The sequence below is a fragment of the Rhinatrema bivittatum genome, chromosome 4, assembly GCF_901001135.1.
Source record: "Rhinatrema bivittatum chromosome 4, aRhiBiv1.1, whole genome shotgun sequence".
NCBI lineage: Eukaryota > Metazoa > Chordata > Amphibia > Gymnophiona > Rhinatrematidae > Rhinatrema > Rhinatrema bivittatum.
Genome location: NC_042618.1, coordinates 420,660,848 through 420,683,433, shown reverse-complemented (window position 1 = coordinate 420,683,433; position 22,586 = coordinate 420,660,848). Strand labels below are relative to the sequence as shown.

At 45.4% G+C, this 22,586-nt stretch overlaps 1 protein-coding gene across 4 annotated transcripts in view; it reads right to left on the bottom strand.

The window, feature by feature from the left end:
* Nucleotides 1-22,586, bottom strand: part of PLXNA1 (plexin A1) — a 644,822-nt gene that overhangs the window by 138,358 nt on the left and 483,878 nt on the right. For all 4 annotated transcript variants that reach the window (XM_029601328.1, XM_029601329.1, XM_029601330.1 and 1 more), the window contains exons 11-12: nt 7,559-7,655; nt 5,271-5,461 (exon numbers count right to left, since the gene is read on the bottom strand). In XM_029601328.1, the coding sequence (XP_029457188.1) occupies nt 5,271-5,461; nt 7,559-7,655 (288 nt within the window). The remainder of the gene's footprint in view (nt 1-5,270; nt 5,462-7,558; nt 7,656-22,586) is intronic.

Genomic DNA, 22,586 nt, shown 5'->3' with positions numbered 1-22,586 from the left:
CTACTTATCCGGTTAACTTTACCTGGCCAGCGCTGAATATCAGGCCCTAGAGAGCTCTGGTTTAGGATGCACTTAATGATGGATTTGAGTTTCTTTAATCTGAGGCTGTAGGCCATTCTCTCACAGAAGGTGATTCATTGCAAAAAAAATATATTCAAATCCTGTCTTTAAAAATACATGTGTCTGAAGCCCTGCTCCCACCCCCTATGAGTATCTCAGAAAAATCCTCAGACGTCAATAAAACACATTAACAAACTGTAGCATGTCTGGTTGACTTTTAAACCTCTAGTTTGTCTTCGCTGAAGATTTTCAAAAGAGCCACCCCCATGTTACAGCCAACTACATGTCAGGTGAAGAAGAATTCTCCAGTTAACATGGTTAAGGTGATACTAGTCAGAAATGCGAGAGAAAACCCTGCATTTCCCTGTGAACTCGACTAACACGCCTGGAATCCAGCCCAAAGGAGAAGTTAATATACAGGACTTTATTTAATGACGGTCAAAAAAAAATAGCATCCTAGGATCGACAAGACCCCTAGAGGAAGCACTAACCGAGCCCCCAGCACGCCTGCGATCCCAGGATCTTTGCAACAATAATCTTACCAGGAGGACGACACTGCCAAACTATTACACGAACTTCTGTTCTCTCCCTCCCACCTCTTTCTTCTCGAAACCATGACTCCACTTTACACTGTCGCCTAACAGCACTCCTCTGCATCCCTGTCATCGGCCAAACCTGGCCACAGTCTCCAGGCTGGAGCGATAAAAAGGCGCCAGGGCGAGGATTTCCAATTTTATAAACGTGTGCCATCTTAGCAGATCTGGGGGAAGTCTGTCTCTGAACTGGGCGAGCTCTACAATGATCCAGATATTACCAGCTGAGAAATCAGACGCAAAGAAGCAAATAGTGCAGAGGAGGGACTGAAAAGTCTAAGCTGGTGAGAGTAGTAAAAAAAACAAAAAAAAAACCCAAAAAAAACCCAAGACACTGATTTTCCCAACACTGCTTAACTCTGTTGGCTCGCAGGGACATTTTTAAGGTACTGGAATGTTTACACCAATGAAATGGAATTGATTTTAAAAACTTCCAGAGCCTCCTAACACGGCAGACAGAAGTCACCTGCATGCCTTCTGCGCAACGGCACATCTTGACATTGGCATTTCCAGATCATACCTCCAGCTTCCAGGGCCTTTTGGGACTGGGGAAGGGGAACGAGTGTGACCCACATCAGGCCTCAGATGTGCTTACAAATCAAGAGAGACTCAATGTAGATCAGGGCAGCTGGAGGCACATCTTACAAATCCCGAAGTGTCACCTCTACCTGCCCTTATTAACACACGTTGTAAGAACTCTTGTTAACAAGCCAAAAATGAAGGACAAGAATCAATCTTCATAGATATAAAACATTACAAAGAAAACTAGAATGAAAGCTCACTAGGTGAGCACTTCTCAAAGGAAGATCATGCCCTTAATGACCTCACATTTGAAATTAGGATGATCAAACACTTTGAAAGAAACCCCAAAGAACTAAAGATAAATGCTGGCTCTCTCACCCAGATATTATCAAATATAGGCTCTTTGAACTGTGGCATCCATCAGTGCCCTTCCCTTTACTGAGCTGTGATGACACACGCAGACAACCTAAGACGTAGATGACTCTGTACTAGTTAAACCCAGTGTAACTGCACCATTTCCTCAGTAACCCCCATGAAGGGAAGGATAACTCTCGAAAGCTCCTCACATATGTATTAAGTTAGTCCAATAAAACGGTCTCACCTACAGCTCATTTGTTGACCTTTAATTCCACCTGTGTAGGAGCAGGATATGAACTATGGTTTAAGGACCTGGCCTCATGCAAGATTTTAACTGAATTTACACACTTGTCTTCTGCCTTCCAGAAACGAATACCCCCCCACCAAAGCGGATAACCTTAGAAAACATACAAACAAGAGAGGTATATAATAAACTACATCAAATCCATACAAACGACTCATACATTTCCCATAACAATAAATAAATTAAAATCCCCCGAATCACAGCCTCAACCCTCACAGCACATTAACATATCTGCCACTAGGATTTCCTAATAAATATGGGAAAATTCATTACAACTCAATTACTAAAATACAATCCCAGGTCTTCAACCAATGTTAAAAAAAAAAGCACATAGTGCAGGGCTTTCCTCAATGAGTCCGGCAAAAGATTCCAAAGAATAGGAGCCTACAATACCCGGATGTGATCTGCTCTGAAGTGGCTGCAAGGCAGAATATAAATCAAATAACTAAATAAATAAATAAATCCCCAAGAATGTCTGTGACCTAGTCCTGGATCGGCACTCATTCTGACTGACGGGACTTCAAGTACAAGCTCTTGATTTGATTGCAACGCTCTAACTGATCTGTGTTGCTGGGCCTTCTCCCCTAAACAGACTGGCTCAATTCCTGCCAACACGCTATAGATCAAAGATTGAATCTTAAAATGTGTACCCAAAAGAGGCTGGCAGCCAATGCAGGGCCACCAACAATGGCAATGCTCTATGCCTGTAACGCTCGTATTTTGAAAAAGCCGCAACTCACTCAAAATGCATTTTGGCAAGCCAAAATAAAAGGAGTTGTAATAACTGAGATATGAAATAACAATGGTTTGAACCTCTGTTTTCAAGCCTCGAGACCAGAGAAATAGCCAAGAAAGGTCTTCTTAGAGATCATTAGAACCTGTTCCTCACAACATTATGGACCCCTAAGCTTCTAACTTCAGACAATTTAATTGCAGCATACCCTAGCTGCACCTTTGAAAACAGCTCTGCATATATGCATATGGGTCAGAGCTCATCCAAAGTTCTCTATTTAATTTAAAATGAACGTAGGCCCATCCAGACAGCAATAAGGGAGTTAAGTTTATATATTTATTAATAGCCTCCTCCCAATGACCCTTGCCATGCCCTGTTACCCACTCATCTCAAGGTACTGTCGACCAAACCTGATGCAAGGCAACGTAAGCGGTACCCTGCCTACAACAGATAAACTAATAATAAAGTTACGCATTTATATGCCAGAGGCACTGTCAAAAACATGCTCCAGGCAGACACCCAAAAATAGCCCTGCTCTTCTCTTCCTATGCAAACACCAGGGATTTAATTCACCTTAGTTTGGAGTAAAGCAAAAAGCAGGTGAAGGCAGTGCACATTCAAAATAAGAACATAAGAAAATGCCATACTGGGTCAGACCAAGGGTCCATCAAGCCCAGCATCCTGTTTCCAACAGTGGCCAATCCAGGCCATAAGAACCTGGCAAGTACCCAAAAACTAAGTCTATTCCATGTAACCATTGCTAATGGCAGTGGCTATTCACTAAGTGAACTTAATAGCAGGTAATGGACTTCTCCTCCAAGAACTTATCCAATCCTTTTTTAAACACAGCTATACTAACTGCACTAACCACATCCTCTGGCAACAAATTCCAGAGTTTAATTGTGCGTTGAGTAAAAAAGAACTTTCTCCGATTAGTTTTAAATGTGCCCCATGCTAACTTCATGGAGTGTCCCCTAGTCTTTCTACTATCCGAAAGAGTAAATAACCGATTCACATCTACCCGTTCTAGACCTCTCATGATTTTAAACACATCTATCATATCCCCCCTCAGTCGTCTCTTCTCCAAGCTTCTCCAAATTTTGCCATTTTCTTCAGGGCTTGTGGTAATGTTTTTAATATGCTGACTTTCAAAAGCACAATGACATTTTGATGCAGGTTTTTTTTTTTTAATATTTCCAAAATATGTTTGATCAGAACCCCTGGATGCAAACCACCCCCTTCTTTTCCCTCACAACCCACTACCCCCCACCACAACCCTCTCCCCGGACACACCCACACAAAATTAAAGCATATGCACAGATCTTTCCTGACGTCATTCTTTTTTTTTTTTTTTTTAACGCTCTGACGCTCTTACTGGAATAAAAGTCATAGTGTAAATAGCCTGTAATTGTAGATCCACAGTTCCTGCTTATTGATGGATGAGAACTTACAGGGGAGCAAGTAGTTAAGTGCAGGAAGAAGAGAGGGAACTATCTCCTGAAGAATACCACGGCAGCAGGAACAGAGATCCTCCTGCATTCAGATAGCAAGGACTAGGGGAGGAAATGCACCCTTATCCTCTAAAACCTCACTGTATGGCAGGGGGTGCAGCTCCGGTCCTCAGGAGTCACAGACAGGCCTGGTTTTCAGGACTTCTACAATGAATAGGCAAGCAAACCTCTCTCATGCATATTCGCTGTGGATATCCTGAAAACCAGGCCTGTTTGTGACTCCCGCGGGCCAGAGCTGGCCACCCCCGCCTTAACGTTAAGCCCAGTTTAGGCTTACGTGCTGCCGTAAAGCAGCAAGATATCATACCAAAGAAGTAAAAGCTCTTAAATACTGAATGATGCATAATGGCAGCTATTGCTTGTGTCTGGAATAACGACCCGGTGCTTCATTTCCTGGCTCCTCTTTCACAATTCTGAGCATAGGGAGGTCCACACTCAGAAGCATTTATAGCCAGATAACTCAGAAGTTATCCAACTAAATAAATATTTGGGCATTTATTCTGCTAAATTCTAGCCGGATAACTTGTTAACCAGCTAAAATTTGGCTGGATAAGTTAAGGGAATTCGGAGGGCGTAAATGGGAGGAGCTGAATTAGCCAGATAAGGTATCCAGCTAAGTCTGATAGTCTGTCGACTTGTCCTACAGTTAGCCGCTGAATATACAAGATAGTTTTATCCAGTTATCTGCTTGTGCCATAAATCAGCTGAATATAAATTCCAGGGTGTCCAACAAGGTTACTGGAAACTTCCCTATATGTCCTCCATCCCTAAACTGAACAGGTACAGGAAGCTGCAGGGCTTTCCAAGCAAAGTGATTTATCTTTCAGGAAGCCTGGTTAGGCTCCAGGGTCCAGAAGGGAAAGCACTGAAGTTACCATATAGCCAGCACCAGCATATCTCAAACAGAAAACCAAAAGGGACTCCCATTCATCTTACCTCTACAGCTTCAGTTACAATCTCCAAAAACGACCGAGTTCCATTTAAAAAAAAACAAAACTTTTTTTCTTTCAATTTTTTTTTTCTTTTTGCATCTAAAAACACATTTCCAAGTATGGATACAAGAGAAACTTAAACGTAACTGAAGCCCTGCTTGCCCCAGGCCTGCTCTGTAGAGAGAAGACCCCCCTCCCTCTCCCCCTGCTCCCCAGATACGAGATTTGGAAGAGATGTTGTGGCTGCGGGTCCCGTACCTTGATGATCTTGGGATCGGTGCACCGGCTGTTACCACTGCTGGCATGCATCCAACTAGTCTCATACACGGGGCAGTGCTGGCGCAGGGAGCAGCGCTTCTCACCAACACACCAGCCACACTCAAATCGAGGATCTGCTTTCAGGCACAGCCCGCAGCTCTCGCGCAACGCTGGGCACTTGTACAGGTGAGCTACAAGGAAAGGCCAAGATCTGCCATTACTAAAGAGTCTTAGTTCTTACTACCCAACCAGGGAGCACTCAATCTTCATCAGCTTCCTCACTCAGCTACATCCTTTAACTGCAGAGCCCCCAACACCATTCCCTGCCTTACGTCTAGTATGCGCTTCTCGTAAGAGAGAGACCTAAAACCCACCCCCTGAAACAGACCCCCCACCACGAATTCTTCACCACAGAGCTCTCTGCACTGCCACTGCAGTACCTGACCCCAGAGCCCTCGGGATCACCATATGACCCTAAGCCCTACATTGCACTGCCACACTCCAAAGCTATCACTTGACCCTCCCCTCCGCCCAGTGCTCATGCTGCACTACTGCACCCCAGCACTCTCTGCATATCCCCCGACTCTACTACTGCATTATTACTGCATAACGTAAATGCAGACCCTTCTGTTCCTCCCCCCTCCTCACTGCCAGGAGTACATTACACTGCCAACTTGAAACAGTACAGCCTCAAAAGGACATCCCAGTCTCATTTCACTTAAATCTCATTTCAAGATATTCTGAGACTTACATTTTGAGCCAGCTATTGAAAGAGATCGAGTTATACCAAGGAAAAGAATACACATTTCTTTCACCATTATAACTCAATCCTCTCTGACAACCAGCACAAAACTCCTGCACTAATTTAATTTTTCACAGCAACTGTTTCAAGTCACCTGTTTTAAACTGACATGCACTGACTGATATGAACCTAATTAATGAATTAATTAAAGGAAAATTTGCACAGCATGAGAGAGGCTGGGCTCCATGTATGCAGAGTCCGACAGACACAGTGTGAGAAGGGGTGTGCTCCGTGCATGCAGAGACTGACAGACAGTGTATGAGAAGAGGTGGGCTCCGTGCATGCAGAGACCACCAGACACAGTGTGAGAAGGGGTGGGCTCCGTGCATGCAGAGACCGACAGACAGTGTATGAGAAGAGGTGGGCTCCGTGTATGCAGAGACAGACAGACAGTGTATGAGAAGAGGTGGGCTCCGTGTATGCAGAGACCACCAGACACAGTGTATGAGAAGAGGTGGGCTCTGTGTATGCAGAGACCACCAGACACAGTGTATGAGAAGAGGTGGGCTCTGTGTATGCAGAGACCGACAGACAGTGTATGAGAAGAGGTGGGCTCCGTGTATGCAGAGACCGACAGACAGTGTATGAGAAGAGGTGGGCTCTGTGTATGCAGAGACAGACAGACACAATGTGAGAAGGGGTTGGCTCCATGCATGCACAGACAGTATGAGAAGGGGGTGGGGTCCGTGCATGCAGAAACTGTCAGACAGTGTGAGAAGGGGTGGGCTCCGTGCAGGCAGAGACGGACAGTGTATGAGAAGAGGTGGACTCTGTGCATGCAGAGACCGACAGACAGTGTGAGAAGAGGTGAGCTCTGCGTATGCGGAGATGGACAGACATAATGTGAGAAGGGATGAGCTCCGTGCATGCAGAGACCGACAGACAGTGTGAGAAGAGGTGGGCTCTGTGTATGCAGAGACAGACAGACACAGTATGAGAAGAGGGTTGGTTCCATGCAGACAGTGTGAGAAGGGGGTGGAGTCCGTGCATGCAGAGACTGAGACAGTGTGAGAAGGGGTGGGCTCTCTGCATGCGGAGACCGACAGACAGTGTGAGAAGGGGGTGAGTTGTGTGCATGCAGAGACAGACACAGTGTGAGATGGAGTGGGCTCTGTGCATGTAGAGACCATCAGACAGTTGGGACGGGGTTGGGCTTCCTGTATGCAAAGACAGACTGACATAGCATGAGATGGGCTAGGTGCCCTCTGTACACAGACATATGGACATAGAGTGAGATGGGATAACCTTCCCTTATGCACAGCTAGGCACAGTATGAGATGGGATGGGCTCCCTGGAGGCACAGACAGGACACAGCGTAAGATGGGATGGGCTCCCTAGATGCTTTATCAAATGCAAGATTATTACTGCATTAAATTTAATCAGTATGAACATATTTCTCCACCGTATAATTCTGGTAGTTATGTTCTCATGATCATGGAGGGAATGAAACACTTCTCAGCGCCCCAGGAAGGTGCAGCTACTCTACCTTGAATGTTCTGAGGGTTGTCGATGACAAAGTTCCCGTTCCATACAACGGACAGATTCACAGGAAGATCGCTGATGTCATTACCTTCATAGGAATACTGCAGAGAGAGAAAAAAAACATAGTGGCCAGTCAGTCCCAGATTCAGGATGGACAGAGCTCATCGAGGAGGGAAAGTGAATGCTGATCGCAGTGGGACAGCAAGACAGACCAACCAGGCAAGCACTGCTCCACAACACCTAATAAACGGATTATTGTCATTCACAGGGAAAGCTGGGACAGATCCACTCAAGTAATAAAATACCGGGCTTGGAACCCTTCAAGGGATCTTTAAATTCCCTAACACTCTGCTCCCAGGGCCTTAACCACAGGTTTGCAAAATATTCTGGATCTTTTCTGTTACTTTTAATTTTCCAGTTCCAAAGCTTCTTTCCCAATCCACTGAACAGGACTAGAAGCTCCACAATCCTCTGGGGAAGGATTAATCGGGGATATCACAACGGGTTCCAGTTCCACTGGTCAGACTTACCCAGGGCAGGGCATGCATGGGACTTATGGTCCCTGGCCCTCTTGAGCAATGGAATAAAACCAGGCCTGGCATTGGTCTGACCAGGCAAACTAAAACCACATGGGGAGGTAATTTTATCGGGAACAGATTTAGAGAAAAAGCATGACAGTGCCCCTGGAGCGGGAAAAGACAATTGTTAGCCCTAACCCCGTCACAGCACCAAATCTGTTCTTTGTTTCTGAACTTTGGGGCTGCCACCCTGATAGGTGTGTGGTGGGCCTGTTCCGCTTCAGAAAGTAGTGGGATTGCAGTCAGTAAAAAACAAAACTGGTTCCACAGATCGACATCGCTGAGCCTTCCAGCGAGAAGAGCCATTAATCTAGAGAGGCTCGGCTCAGAGATTCTCGGGTAGTTTTTCCAATCTCTTCTATGCCTTCAGCTGAAGGCAAACAATCAAAATGTAAAATGAACTTTGCGTACTGGTTTCCCTCCTGTGTAACATTATATAACCTGCCCTTAATCCCCCCCCCCCTTTTATTGACATGAAATGGGAACACTGTACTTCCAAATGCAAAAGAAATCATTCACCAACATAAAAGACAGTGAAGGCCTGCACATTTTACCCTATTATATGCATATGCAGCAAAACATATGTACGAAACAGCAAGAGAGCCTGGCCTGGCTATTGATCTTTTCCTGGCAAAGAACATTGGCGGAGCAGGGACATATACAGGAGGGATGGAAGCACTTTATGACCAGCAAACATGTGAGGAACAAGGACGCAGGCTAGTCAGCGACTTGAAGCCCAGGTAGTAAGGGGGAAGGGGCCAGGCTAGGAGGGAAGATTAAGAAATGCATAGTGAAAGGGCCAAGGGCTTGTGTGCTGGTAGCAAAAATGTAAAGGAATGCGAACAGTGTGTCAGTGCTTGCTGCTTACAAACGACTAAAAAGTCTCACCCCCAAATTCTTAAGCAAAAGTCGGCCTACATTCACAATGGAAGACTTCCTGATATTTGGCAAAATTCAGGCCAGTCCAGTCTAGAGAGCGGTTCTGAACAAATTCACCAGTGAGCCCCATGTATCTGGAAGCACTAATGATGCAAAGGTGGACCATGACTGAATAGATTTCTATCATTTGAGCGGCAGGGTAAGGAGAGCTGAGCAGACTCCTACAGGAGGCAGAGTATGGCATGGCCTTCCCTTCCCCGCCATGGCTGGGCTGCAGCCTCTGAACAGGTGAGAGAGATTGGCAGTGGTGCCAATTGCTCAGCATCTCCTGCTCTCCCCTTCCCCCACCTACAGACCCAGGCAGTGAGGCATCCCTTAGCTAATCAGGACTGTCACCTGGTGCACGCATGGATCCAAAGAGCCGTGAAGCTGAGAAGACCAAGCTCCCCACGGATGGGGAAAGTGACACTTGTCATTAGGTAGAAGGCACTTCGCATGCCAGTTTTATCTTATAGAGGCTTCAAATATATTTTCTCGGGTTTTTTTTTTTTTTTAGAACAATAATATTTCAGTTTGACTGCCTGAACACCGTATGTAGGGGAAAGCAAGCATTCAGCAGGCATACAAATAGAGACCTCCTCGTTAACCCAATGGCTCAGAGTTACACAGTGTGCGTCGGCAGGAGGTGCCACCTCTTCGCTTCAACAGACCAGGGTCTGATCCATCCCTAGTACCCTAAACACAAGCGAAAATGTAAAGCCACATATCAAAGCAACACCACCTTAAAGCAGCCTCTCTTCTCACACCCTTCCTAGCCTCCAATCACACCACATATTTCTGCTCTCAAGGGGTCTTAGCCATGGTGACCTGGTGTTCTCCAGCACAGAACCAATCAGGCTCAACAAAAGAACTCTACAGCCATTGCCGCCTGAAGATATTGCTGTGAAGCATTGTATGCACCCACTGCTCCCTAATGGATGCCATGCTGAACTCCCCACCTCCAGTCTGAATGGAACTGGAGCTTGCCTGGTACAGGCCATCTCCACACTCTTCCTGGTGCACCATTATCCCAGATCAGTAGTGGCAGGCATATAAGGACAGGAAGCTGGAGCTTCTAGGTGTTATGTTAATCTCAGTGCTGACACTGCTTCCCTGCACCACTGAAGGGCCACCCAGCCAGTCCAATTTTCAGGATATGCACAATGAATATGCATGACATAGATTTGCAAACAATGGAAGCAGTGAATATTCTAAAAATTAGCTTGGGTGGTCCTTTGGTTGAGAACCCCTGCCGTGCATGACCTCTGACAAACCACGCGGCCTAGCTGCACACCTTGTATCAGCCAACTGCAACCAGACGACGATGATTTCTCAAATCATTCAATAATTCCCGGGATACCACCAGGGGCTTTCGGGGGTGGCAGCACACATCGCCGACGGGTTATTGCCACAAAGCAATGCGAAAGCTTGGTTAGACATCAGTCAATACACGAACCGATATTTCAGACAAACTATTTTCGCCTCTACCTAGCTGTATTTATCACACCCATGTAATGCTCACATAAATTCAACTTTAATCAAATATTTTATGAAAGGTGTCTCTGAAAATTGGTTGATTTACAGCGCTCTCCTGAGCACACTGTACAGTTCTCCCTCTCTCTCCCCCTCTGGCATGTTATGATGCACAAGAGAGGCTGGTACAACGGACAGCCCCATAGGGGTAGGGAAGAGAGAGCACCGAAAACACTGCAGTGATACTTGGTGCTGGGAGGAAGACCAAACGATTTTTCTGTGCCAAGCAGCACGATGATGAAAACACCTCACAACTTGAACTCTGAGATACTGGCCAACTACTCAGGTGTTCGTAGGAGGAAGAAGAGACTGACAGGGGGAACAGGGTGGGGTAGCGGTTATAACTTAATTCTAAACTTCAGCTGTCACTATTGATATTCCCTCCAGAGCATCTCCGTGTCACCCAGGGCTCAATCGATAACAGCGGCGAAACTGTCTCTGACAGCTGACCTCCTTTGGAGAGAGCTCCTTCCCCGCTTTCCACAGAAAATGACAGGTGCGTCGGGGAGAGATTTACATGAATGATTCATGGCTTGCTCTGCTCCCTGGGAGAGCCCAGACCGCTCGCTCTGGCAGTGGTGGCTGTGACCAGGGCTGACAAGGAAAGCAGTTAGCTCCTGGCCTTAACGAAGTTGGTGATGTGCTAATGGAGCGCGAGAAGAAGAGGTTGAGTCCGGGAATCTCTCTCACTTACTGAAAGGTCACAGCCTCGCTGCTACTCTCCAGCTCCCTTCAAAGTCTTTCCCCCCCCAACCACACACACACACACACACACACACACACACACACACACACACACACACAGTCTCGCCTCGCTTTTGAGCATGAAAATAAACTGCTTTTTTACTAAAGGCCAAAATCAAATCAGATCGAGCCTGGCACACTGGCAGAGGATTAAACAGACAACTGACTGAGCAATTGGGGAGATCAGGAACTTGATACAGTCCGTGACAAAAAAGCAATAAATAGAAGGTAAGAGGCTGGGCTAGAAAACAGGGCTGCCGAGGAAAAAAAACAGGCAAACCAAGATAGTTTGGGTAGGAGCTGCAAACTCAGCTGGGAAACCCAAGAGCACAAACACCAATTTGCATTAAATTACTGAGCAGATCTTACCCAGAAGGATCTAATTAAGTATGATCAAGGGAAGGGAGGCCAGGGAACGAAGAACAAAACCCCTTTTTCATTTCTGTTCAGATTTAAGATTTCAGAGGTGAAGTTAATGCTCGCAATCCTTTAGGGAGATGCCATGCATTCTTGGACCATTTCTATGGCAGGCGATCATAAATGCAACTTTCCATCCCCAAATGAGCAAAATGACTTAGGAACTGCGTTTCCCAGCCCACCGTGAGCTAGTGGGGAGGCCCAGCTTCCCATGCGACCTGGTAAAGGTGGAGAGTGTCGGCGATCCACCCTGGCAGCAGCGCACAGTGAAGGCTTCAAGGGAGGAGGAGAGGTGCTGGGCGAATGGGCTTTTCTCAAAGGCCCTTCCAGGTTTCAGTGGAGGCCGTTCACAGCCAGGCTACCAAAGTGGTAGAGGGTCCAGAATGCAGGCCCTGCACCGAGGAGCTTATGGAACACAGAGGGGGAGTCACCGGAAGAGAGAAGGGAAAGGAGAAGCACAAGAGAAACAGAGGTTGATGTTGCGTGGGTAACTTTCCGCGTTACCTGCACAAGACCCTGCAGACCACATACATTTTGAGCACACAACTTTGTGCGTTCAAAATCTGTCCAAGCAAAAAGGGGCATCGAGGAAGGAATTCCAGGGGGGGGGAAGGCCAGGCCTAGTGCACATGAGTGTTCTCCAGCGAAAGTGATTAGCTGTCTTAACTTTATCCAGGTAAAATTATTCACGTAACTTTATACGCATATATTCTGCGGCAGATTTTTCTGGGTTAAGTCCTGGTAAATATCTATGAAGCGCAATGTGCATAACTCTACCTGGATAAAAGTTTGCTGTCTGAATATCGACCTCTCATATCTAGTATAAGGAGGCAAAATTATTCATAAACTAGAAGCTCGAGGGGCCATGATAGGATGTTGGAAGGAGGGAGGCCCAAAGCACGTGGGAGCAAATACTTTTTTTTACCGAGTCGGCAATTCATGCCTTGAATAGTCTACCAGCAGAGCTTGTTTGCAATCAAAACAGCAGCAGAATTCATGTATACTTAGGACAGAGTCCAGTAATGAGGACAAAGGTGGGGGACAAGCTGAGATCATGCAGGATCTGTAGGCAACTGGACAAAGTGGATGGACCTGGAGGTCCTCATCTGTCAACATCTACTGTGTTATCAGCCCTAAATATACAATCAACTGCCTTCATTCCACCTTTCCCACGACTTCTTAATTTCATACACACTATCTGATAAGGATCCAGCACCCGAGGTCCTAAATATCGCTGGCTAAAACCTAGCTAAGCGAATTTAGGATAATTTTGTGGCTGAAAGTTTCCCTAAATTTAGGCAGTCATAGTTAAGTTAAGGTCTGATGCCCGGGAACACCTCCGAGGCTAACCACTTTTTCAGTATCTAGTTGTACAATCCCTCCGCAACCCCCGACCTGAGCCCCCACACAGGTGGCAAGATCCTGCTGAAAATGCACCCTTACGTGAATAAAGAGCGCCACTTCCCTCAGTCCCCTGGACTCAGTGCCTATAGGCAGTTGTCGCCAGGCAGGATTACATATTGCCAGGGAACAGGATGCCAAGAAACCGGTGGCATAGCAATATGGCCCTAGTATCTTAGCAATATCTCCCTGCGCACAGCATCCCTTCCTCCTACTCCCCACACTTTATCCAATCACACTTTTGTTACACAGTAATACGCGGGTTATTATCTAATTGGAAGGCTGCAGAAATGCCATACTGGGACCAGAATATCAAAATCTCTCAGGCCCTGGGGGCTTCAGGGCTCTTTCTTCCTGGAAGAGGTATTGAATCCCAGGTTGGGGGGTGGGGAGGGGGAGGAAAAGTGCTTTGCAGTTTGCTCGCTCCTTTCTGTTAACAAGTGGGCTCTGTCTAGGCTGCTATTCCCTGACTGGCCTAGCAGAGGCCAGCCCAGCTGGGACAGGATATTTCTTCCCTGCCTCTGGCTGTGCTCCTTGCTGGTGGATCCTCTCCTCCAGAGTCCCTTTTCTTAAGGTTTTCTTTCTATTTATTTATAGGTCAGGCAGATTAGTTACCTAACTTCAGTTAAGCCAGCCTTAGTGACACCTGAGTGGGTCTCAACCATCAAAAGGTGCCTGAATGGCATCAGCCATGGAAAAATCAGAGGGCTGCTTCTAACCAGAATATTGGGAGAACCTCTGATATTCCTGCCTATGTTTTGTTTGCCTTGATTTCTTAGGACCTCAACTTGGCCTGATCTTGGACTTTGCTTCCACGCTGTGAACCGTTCCTGAATAAACTAGCACTGCGCACAATTCCTGAATCGTGTTTCCTATTCTAGCTAGCTAGCTAACCTGGAGCCAGGAATGAATCTTGGAGGACCCTAATTCTGATGACTGCCCGCCTCTCATTCAGGGACCCTTCTAACACTCTTCCCCCTACCCTGTCCTCTCCCTTCTGCTAACTCTTCAGCTTTTAACGCTGTTTTCATAATTTGCAGACACTGTCACGACTTGCACAGAAGTCTATGACAAACAGCGGGACAACAGCTCTGATATCTTTTTACTTATGTCTAGAACGGCAGTGGGATGCTTTCAAACATGTTTATACACTTGGGGACCCTTACAATAAGACATGTGCTAAAGCAGGCGCTCATACTGAACGCCCGATTACCTAATGCGTACACAGCCGCATCCCCTGGGCGCCCGATGAGATATTAAAATTAGGAGCTTCATTAAAAAGGCCACGCTGGGGGAAAACGGTGCATCCCTAGTGATCAAATGCATCAGGGGCCCAGAATTGCAGCAGGAGCGCGTCCATTTCATCCGGCTTCGGGTGGATTTCACCGCTTGCTATTGCGCGTGCATGTTGTGCATGTATACTATGGGTGTACAGTGTGCGTGTAAAGTATGCATCCAGAAATGTATTTTATTTTTTTTTACATAAAGCCATTATACTTTACCTATATTTTTAAACACCAATGATGGTGTTGCAATGATACTAAGTAGGAGGAACCATAAACATCCATAAACTGCTACTAATCAGTTAGGAATAGTAGCCTGAGATCTATTTAATGTTTGGGTACTTCCCAGATACTTGTGACTTGGTTTGTTTGCAATCAAAACAGCAGCAGAATTCATGTATACTTAGGCTTGATGGACCCCTCTTATGTACGCGCATATATTTACATCTATTCATTATCTGGCGTAAGTGATATTAAACATCTTTATTGTGAAGTACAGACAGGCTGGGAGGTCTGGGTGAACCGCAGAGAGTTCAGGCTGAAGAACCAGGAGGGTCTCAATGACCTGGAGAAGGACTGGGCAAACTGGTGGACTAATTGGTAAAATTGGTATTTTCACTCACATGCATGTGTTAGAAAATTTGTCAACTTAGGTAAACAGTGACTTACCCGGGGGGGGGGGGGGGGGGGAGTGCTACTTAAATTTTGTGTGTAAAATCACGCATATAAATGCCTGAATTATCCTGCTAAATGGTGGGAAAATGTCTTTAAAAGCACTATTCATCTTAATAAGTAAGATAGCTGGAAAAGTCTTTAAAGGCACTACTTAAGTCAGATAGGTCTTAAAAAGCACTACGTAGCTGGATAAGTAGTGCTTTTGAAGATATATCCGGCTACCTTACCTGGCTAGATAAGTAAAGGTTTTTCTTAAAACTTATTCAGTTAACTTGAATATCTATTCATGTTTAATTTTTAAAAGCACGTGAAAGTTGCAGGTAAGAATTATGCATATTTTATCACTCCGCATGCATGATACGCACAGATTATAAAATACTGGAGCAGATCTGTGCTCAGCCTTGTACTGTACATGCGTATGTGGGCGAGGGTGCAGATCTTTGAAAGTTATCCTTTTAGTTTAGCTCCAGAATGAAAATGTTAGTCTTGAAGATTAAGAATAAATTGATGATTTTATTTCATCTAGCTAACTAGATCAAACATCTTCCTACTATGTACTGCTGTGAATCCCCTGCACACATATCTCTCAAATTCACCTGCCATACAATTTCTCTGTACTCTTTCCTATTCTAGGCATTTGTTGTAGGTTCATGCACACTAGGAGGTGAATTTTAAAAAAAGAGTTGCTCGTGTAAAAAGGCCCATGTACATGAATAGATGGGCTGAGCGCGCACAACTTATTTTAAAAGCGGCAAATTACGTGCATATATGTGTGTGTGTGCGTGAGTAACAGAACGTGCATAAAAAAGGGGCGCTCTGAAGCGGAGCCCAAACTTTAAGTGTGTAAATCCTGACTTTAAAACTGGCAAATGCAGCGCACGGAGGGCAGTTATCTGTGCATATTTAGTTCTGCTCTTGTTCGGGTTTAGGTCTGAATACAACTCATTACAGCCAAAAACTGGCTGGGTGAAGGGTATGGGCAAACTGGTTGAAGAACTAGAGGGGTCTTGATGACCTAGAGATAGACTGGGCAAACTGGTGGACTACTTGGTCAAACTGGTAATTTCCTCCATGTAAGCATGTTTTAAAATGTGCTCACTTGCGCGTGCAAAAGATGACAAATCCTAAAATTCCTTCATGTAACCGCTTAAAATTAGGAGTGCACATATGTGGGTGATTTAATATTCCAGCACATGTGTGCTTGTCCCATATAGGCACGTATATGGGCATGTGCGTGTTTCATTTTAAAGTGACCGTCTTAGATTGTGAGCCCTCTAGGGACAGGTAATACCTACTGTACCTGAATGTAATCCACTTTGAAGTGCTAGAAGACGAAATAATAAATAAAGATTATTCCTGTACCTCTCACCTGATTCCTCTCATGATGTCACATGTGCCAGCATAGTTCACTACCTGTGACATCACAGATTCTGGTTTATGACACAGCAAGCAGATTATGCACCTGGCGTCCACTTTATGGATTATCTCGCATGCCCGCCACCACCCATCGGGATCACCTTTATTTTAGTTAAATATTTATCGGCTGCCTATATCGGCCTACACTATGCTAGCCAAATTACAGTTTCTATCACACATTAAATACATTATAAATTCAGGAACAAATACACTATTTCTATTAGCCATTTACTGCAACTAACCTTTGGTGATACAATACATCCTAGGTGGTAAATTCCAGTAGCATACTCCTATGGCAAATCCAACTGATGCTACAGGTTTACAAAAGCAGAGTGCAAAACCTTAAAAACTAATAGGACATTAAACAGAGTCCAACTATTCTGGCAACCAGCAATTTGGTCTCCTTCTGGAAGGGAAAGAAAATGTTTGATGCCGGTAGGTGCCGAGTAAACATCCCTAGGTGGGGTCTGATTTTATCTGCGTGCTGGGTTTTCATACAATTTAGTTTTGTGATGTAGTATCACTGTATAGTTTCCGACTTCTTTTGTACTGCAGAGTTTCTTCTTAGTCTCTGTACTCACTGCTAAATTAATCTGCTCTTCAAGCCCTTCTGATGTTCCACCTTGCCATTTTCAGTGTATCTATAATTCCAGGTCCTTTATCCTTTCCCTTCACAGGTTTACATCCGGGAGGACCTTCTGTTCTATTTCAGTTTTAAAGTTTCTAAGTTCATTTTTATGTGAACAGGTACTAGCCCTCTAGCACAGGCCCCAACTTGGAGAACCCGCAGTCTTCACTTTGTCCAACTCTCTTCAGACCTGCTCGGCAAGGGCAGGCATCCCTACCAGGAGCTTATGCTCCACCAATATAGCTCTTAGGATCATCCGAGTATGTCAGCCTCCTCACCAATGTCACTATATAGCAACAATGTCCCACACACTCTTGAAATTCTACAACTACTATATGTCTTCTGTAAAACTAATGATGCCATATACACAATTTTGCTTGAAGGTGCCATTGCTTGATCACCGTAACAGGAAAATCATTAAACGTGAACTTTTCTGAAGCTTCAAATTTTTCTCTTCTGTCAAACCCAAGAGCCATAATGTCAGAAAAAAAAAAAGCTTCACATTCTGATTGGCCAGCACAACAGCCACTAGTTGCCAGGATGTACCCTTTAACCCCTAGAAACCCATATTTCTCTCCCTACACCAGTCGTCCACACTTCTTCCAAAGGGTACATTCCAGTAGTGGGGCAGCACATCTGGATTAGTCAATGGAGGCCATTAATTTGCAAAGGAAGAAGGAAAAAAAAAAAGAAAGAAACCACAGCAGCAAGATTTAGCCATGACGAGCAGTGCGGAAGCGTAAGTGAAATTGGCATTTTCAATTTGTACTCTGACATGTCTCATTTGGGGCCCTCGCGTCTCCGGTACGCATCCCAGCCTGCAGCTGTCCTAAATATTTATTTTCAGCTCCTTGCCCTGCTCCTCAGAAATGAGCCACCTCTGAAGAGAAGCAGACAGGTAACCCTTTCCATCTCAGCACGAGAGGGAGATTATATATGTATATATATATATATATATATATATATATATATAAAGACAGGTAAATACAAAAACATACACACACCCCCTCCCATACAACAAGTGCTCTTCCTTTCAAATTGAGAGCCATAAGACTAGTACTCTACTAATCAATAGCTTTAACTAAGTCTAGCAGATGCATTATGCTGCCAGCCTCCTTATTTCAATAATATCTAACTCTTAATCGAGAAGTACACACAGGAAAAGCATAAAACAAAACCTCTGGGGGCTTTCATTTCCTCCTTTGCTCTCAGATGCTCAGAGAATGGCTGGTTTGAGTTATGCTGTCTCACGAGATGTGGCAGTATCTGCAGGGTTTTGTCAGTAAATGTTCACAGTAACTGAAGCTGGCCGAGCTCTTGCGTCGGCTGTAGACACATGGAGCTACAGACAACTGGAGCTCCAGACAACTTTCTGACAGGTCATCCCGTGTGACTGGCTACTCCTTTAGTTTCAAAACAAAGTGCATGGAGGTGGGCAGTCCAGTGGAACATGGCTTTCGACAGAAACTGAACAGCAAAGCTACTCCACTCAAAGAAATCATGCACAAACTCCAAACCTCTTCCATTGGATAGGAAACTGTAGAACTAGGGGTCACAAAATGAATCTCCAAGGGAGGGGGACTCGGAACCAACATCAGGAAACAATTCTTCACAGAGAGGGTGGTGGGTACCTGGAATGCCCTTCCAGAAGAGGTGGCGAAGTCGAAAAACAGTAAATGAATTCAAAAAGGCATGGGATAAACACTGCAGATCCCTAAAGGCTGGAGGTTGGAAATGAAGAAAAGGGTGCATGGGAGTAACCTGCACAGAGAGGCAGCTGCTACCCTTACAGAAGGAATGGGGATTACCACCCGTAATCAGCCTTCATGTTTTTGATGCAGCTGCAACATTGTTCTCCACTTCAATGGCGAGGGCAAAAGGCAAAAAGAGGACGTGAATTCAGATGACAGCCACTGCTGGCCCCCGACTTTTACGGTCCAGGGTACCGAGATACAGACAGGGAAAAAGCGCAGGCCTGCTTCTATGAACAAGTCCAAAAGCAAAGCACAATCAAGCAGCATTGTCTAAATTATCAAGAAGGCTGCTCACCTCATAAAAAATATTGCTAGCAGTAATTTTGTCATGGGATTGACAGTTACTTGGTTTTGATTGTAAATATTGCTACCCTTAACATAAGGCTTGGGGGTAACCTGCACAGAGGCAGTTACTACCCTTAACAGAAACATGGGGGGGGGGGGGGGGGGGTAACTTGCACGGAGCGGCAGTTACTACCATAAGAAACTTGCTGGGCAGACTGAATAGACCATTTGGTCTTTTTCTGCCATCGTTACTATGACAGATTTGGTCAGGATGACATTTTATTAAAGGTATAAATATAAGGCAGTGGTCAATGAGCAAAGCCTAAGACAACAACCAGATATTATTACACCTTTTATTGATCCATCATAAGAATAATCCAAAGGTGATGTCAGGCATGAGCTTTCAAAACCATGTACATAATTCTTGCATCACGCCAATAAAGGGTATTATAACCCATAAAGAATTACATTATCTCCAGGACTGGTAAGACAGTGTTGTTATCAACACTGTTCAATTTCAAACAGGTCAACTGAGAAGGAAGGGAAAAAGCAGCAGAAACTGAGAACGCAAAGCAACTCAGTAAACTCTTACCTGCGTGCCAATGATGATTGTCTTGGGGTAGTGCCAGGATCGCTGCTTCCATTAGGCAAACTTGGCGGTTGCCTAGAGAGCCAAACTTTTGGGATTGGCAGAATCCAGCCAGCACGAGGCAAAGCAGCACCATGCAAGAGGCAATGCTGTCAAAGAAGGGGAGAGCTGTGCTGGAGCCATTGCCAGTGATAGGATGCAGCACTGGGCTGGAGCTGCCACCAATAGGTAAATTGGGGAGAGGGTGAAAAACAGAGAAGGCCTAGGGTGCCAAATACTCTTGCACCAGCCCTGGGTAATGCAACACTAGGTTAAAGTTCAAAAAGCAATATGAGGAAGTAAGAATGACTCAGAAAAAAAAAAAAAAAGATAATGCCTCTCAAATTGCCAAAGCAAATCAGAAGCCAACCATACAGGGAACGTAACCAACCAACCCACTGTCTGTCGATGGAAAGAAAAGAAAGCAGAGCTTGAAGAGCCTGGGAGGAACCTGCTGGGCACTGTTTGGGTCTGTGGCACACATCTCTTATGAACATGGTGCCCAGCGTCACTCCGGTGCTCTTTTCTTTTGCCTCTTGTCCGGCAGTTTTATAATTCTTAAAACGTTTAGTCTAGCTGATTTTTTTCCTCCTTGTTTTCTCAGACGGAAATACATCGAGCAAACACAGAACAGCCTTCTCATCCAGGCCTAATGAGGCTCTCACCCTCTTCCTCACATCATTTGCCTCACAGGACTTCAATGGTATCACCAACCATCACTAACATTAATATTTATTCACAGGAAACAATGAGTTTTCTTTTTTTTTTTTTTTAGTTCAATGCAGCCTTCTATCATCTTTGGGCTTTCTCCTCCAATAGTCAATTACCATCCATGGTCAGTCACTCAGGCTAACAGAGGATTTACAAAGCAAATTGCTGATGGAGACCAGGTCTACTGTGAAAAAAGCACTAACGCAGACTTGTAAGAGAGAGCATGCTGCTGACCCTCAGGGATGTAGTTTCATTTTAGATGGATAGATTATCTGCCCCTCCCCCTCCCTTCTCTAAGCTCTTTATCTCCCCTCTTGTCTCAGGCCCCTACACTCATACCCCCATCACCCCCCCTCAATCATCCACAACATTTTCTTACTTCAGTGACCAGACCACGTCTAAGTCTCCCAAAACAGCAGTACCCATGGAAGCAAGGTGCTGGTATACAAACAGGGAGCACAGGCTGCAAAGATTCTGAAAGGGTCCACGTGTTCGCTGCCCCCCATGTAGGCTCCTTCTCCTCTACCTTTAGGCCCTACGCAGGCTTCCTGTCTGAGCCCAAAGCAGGCACCATAGGGAGAAGAGGAGGGTCCACAGGGGATAGCAAGCATGTACACGATGAGTGCCCACAGCACGCCTCTGCTGGCACTGGTGCTCCAGGACACTAGACAGTCAGTCCCAGAGAAAGGCCAGACAGTCTGGGAGTCCCCCCCCCCAGAATATATTACAGTCATGGCTATCTGCTGAAGCCTGCCTGCCCTGCATATCTTGTGAAAATAAGTAGGGGCACTGCCTACACCCACCCACTCCCAACTGCAGTACTGGTAACAACCACCCCTTGTCGAGCCTTGCTTTATTTGGCTGTAGCAAACCTAGGTTGGTTATACAGAAAATCTCTGGCACAAACGGAGGTAGGCAGTACCCCTGGCCCCTCGGCAATTTCTGGCTGTGTTGTGTGTTATAACCGACATCGGTCTTCCCAAGTCTGAATCACATGATTCAGATCACACAGGAATGACAAATCCTCCCACTGTTTTTCAACAGGAGAAGTCTAAAAAGCCTTACTCATGGCCGTATTGGGCTATTTCATATTCTCTTTAGTTGTTGAAAAGGTTCTGGGGATCCTTTCTGCCAAGCTGGCCAAGGAGTGAGATAAATGCAGACCTGTTTGGAAAATATATTTTTTCTGATTGGCTGAAAGGGTCCAGAGGTTGGGGGGGGCTCCAGCCCTGGCTGGTTCTTCTCACCTCAGAGTGGGGAGGGCCCGAACAAGGAGACGACACGAACCCCTCCAGCACAACTCCGATCACTACACTTTTCTGCCAAGTTTCCATGATGTAACTTCTCAGCTCTAAAATTTCTAGCATAGCCAATGTTTATTCTGTGAATACAGCTCATCTCATTAGTACACACTGCATTGGATTCCTTTTCTTCATGACAGATTTCTCAATTCCTGGAAGCTCCCAAAGCTTAAGAGCTATTTGTCCAATTTGTGGCACTTCCAAACCATTCCAAGCATGGTGCCAACTCAACTGTCCCATCATAACCCCATACCGGGAAATCAGAGGCAAAAAAACCTCCTCACCAAGACCAAAAGCCATTAAGCTTCGCCTGCTCCTGGCCCTGGTGGGAAACTGGACGCCTCAGACATTTACTGATTGGCCCTCTCTTCTGTCCTACTGTGGACTCAGGCTTCATAGGGCCACTAAAAACAACCTATTCAGTAGCAAATGGATTTGTCTGGGTAACACTTCAGTTACCCAAGCAAAAAAGACAAAAAAAACCCCAAAAAAATTTTATTTAACATTTGCTTCCTCTTACCAGCTAAATTTCACCTGGCAGCTTCTTCCCTAGTACAGTTTAGCCAGCGAGGATAGCGAGTGCTACATGGGGAAGTCTGGTTGAAGAAAACACTATCCTAAAGTTACCCGAGGCAAGTATATTCGGCAGATCTACCCGGATAAGTCCCGCCGAATTTCCTGCCAAAATTCCCCTACCCCATGCTGCTGAACATGAACTTCACTATCTTTTGGACATCATCTTTTTGACAGATGGCTGCAC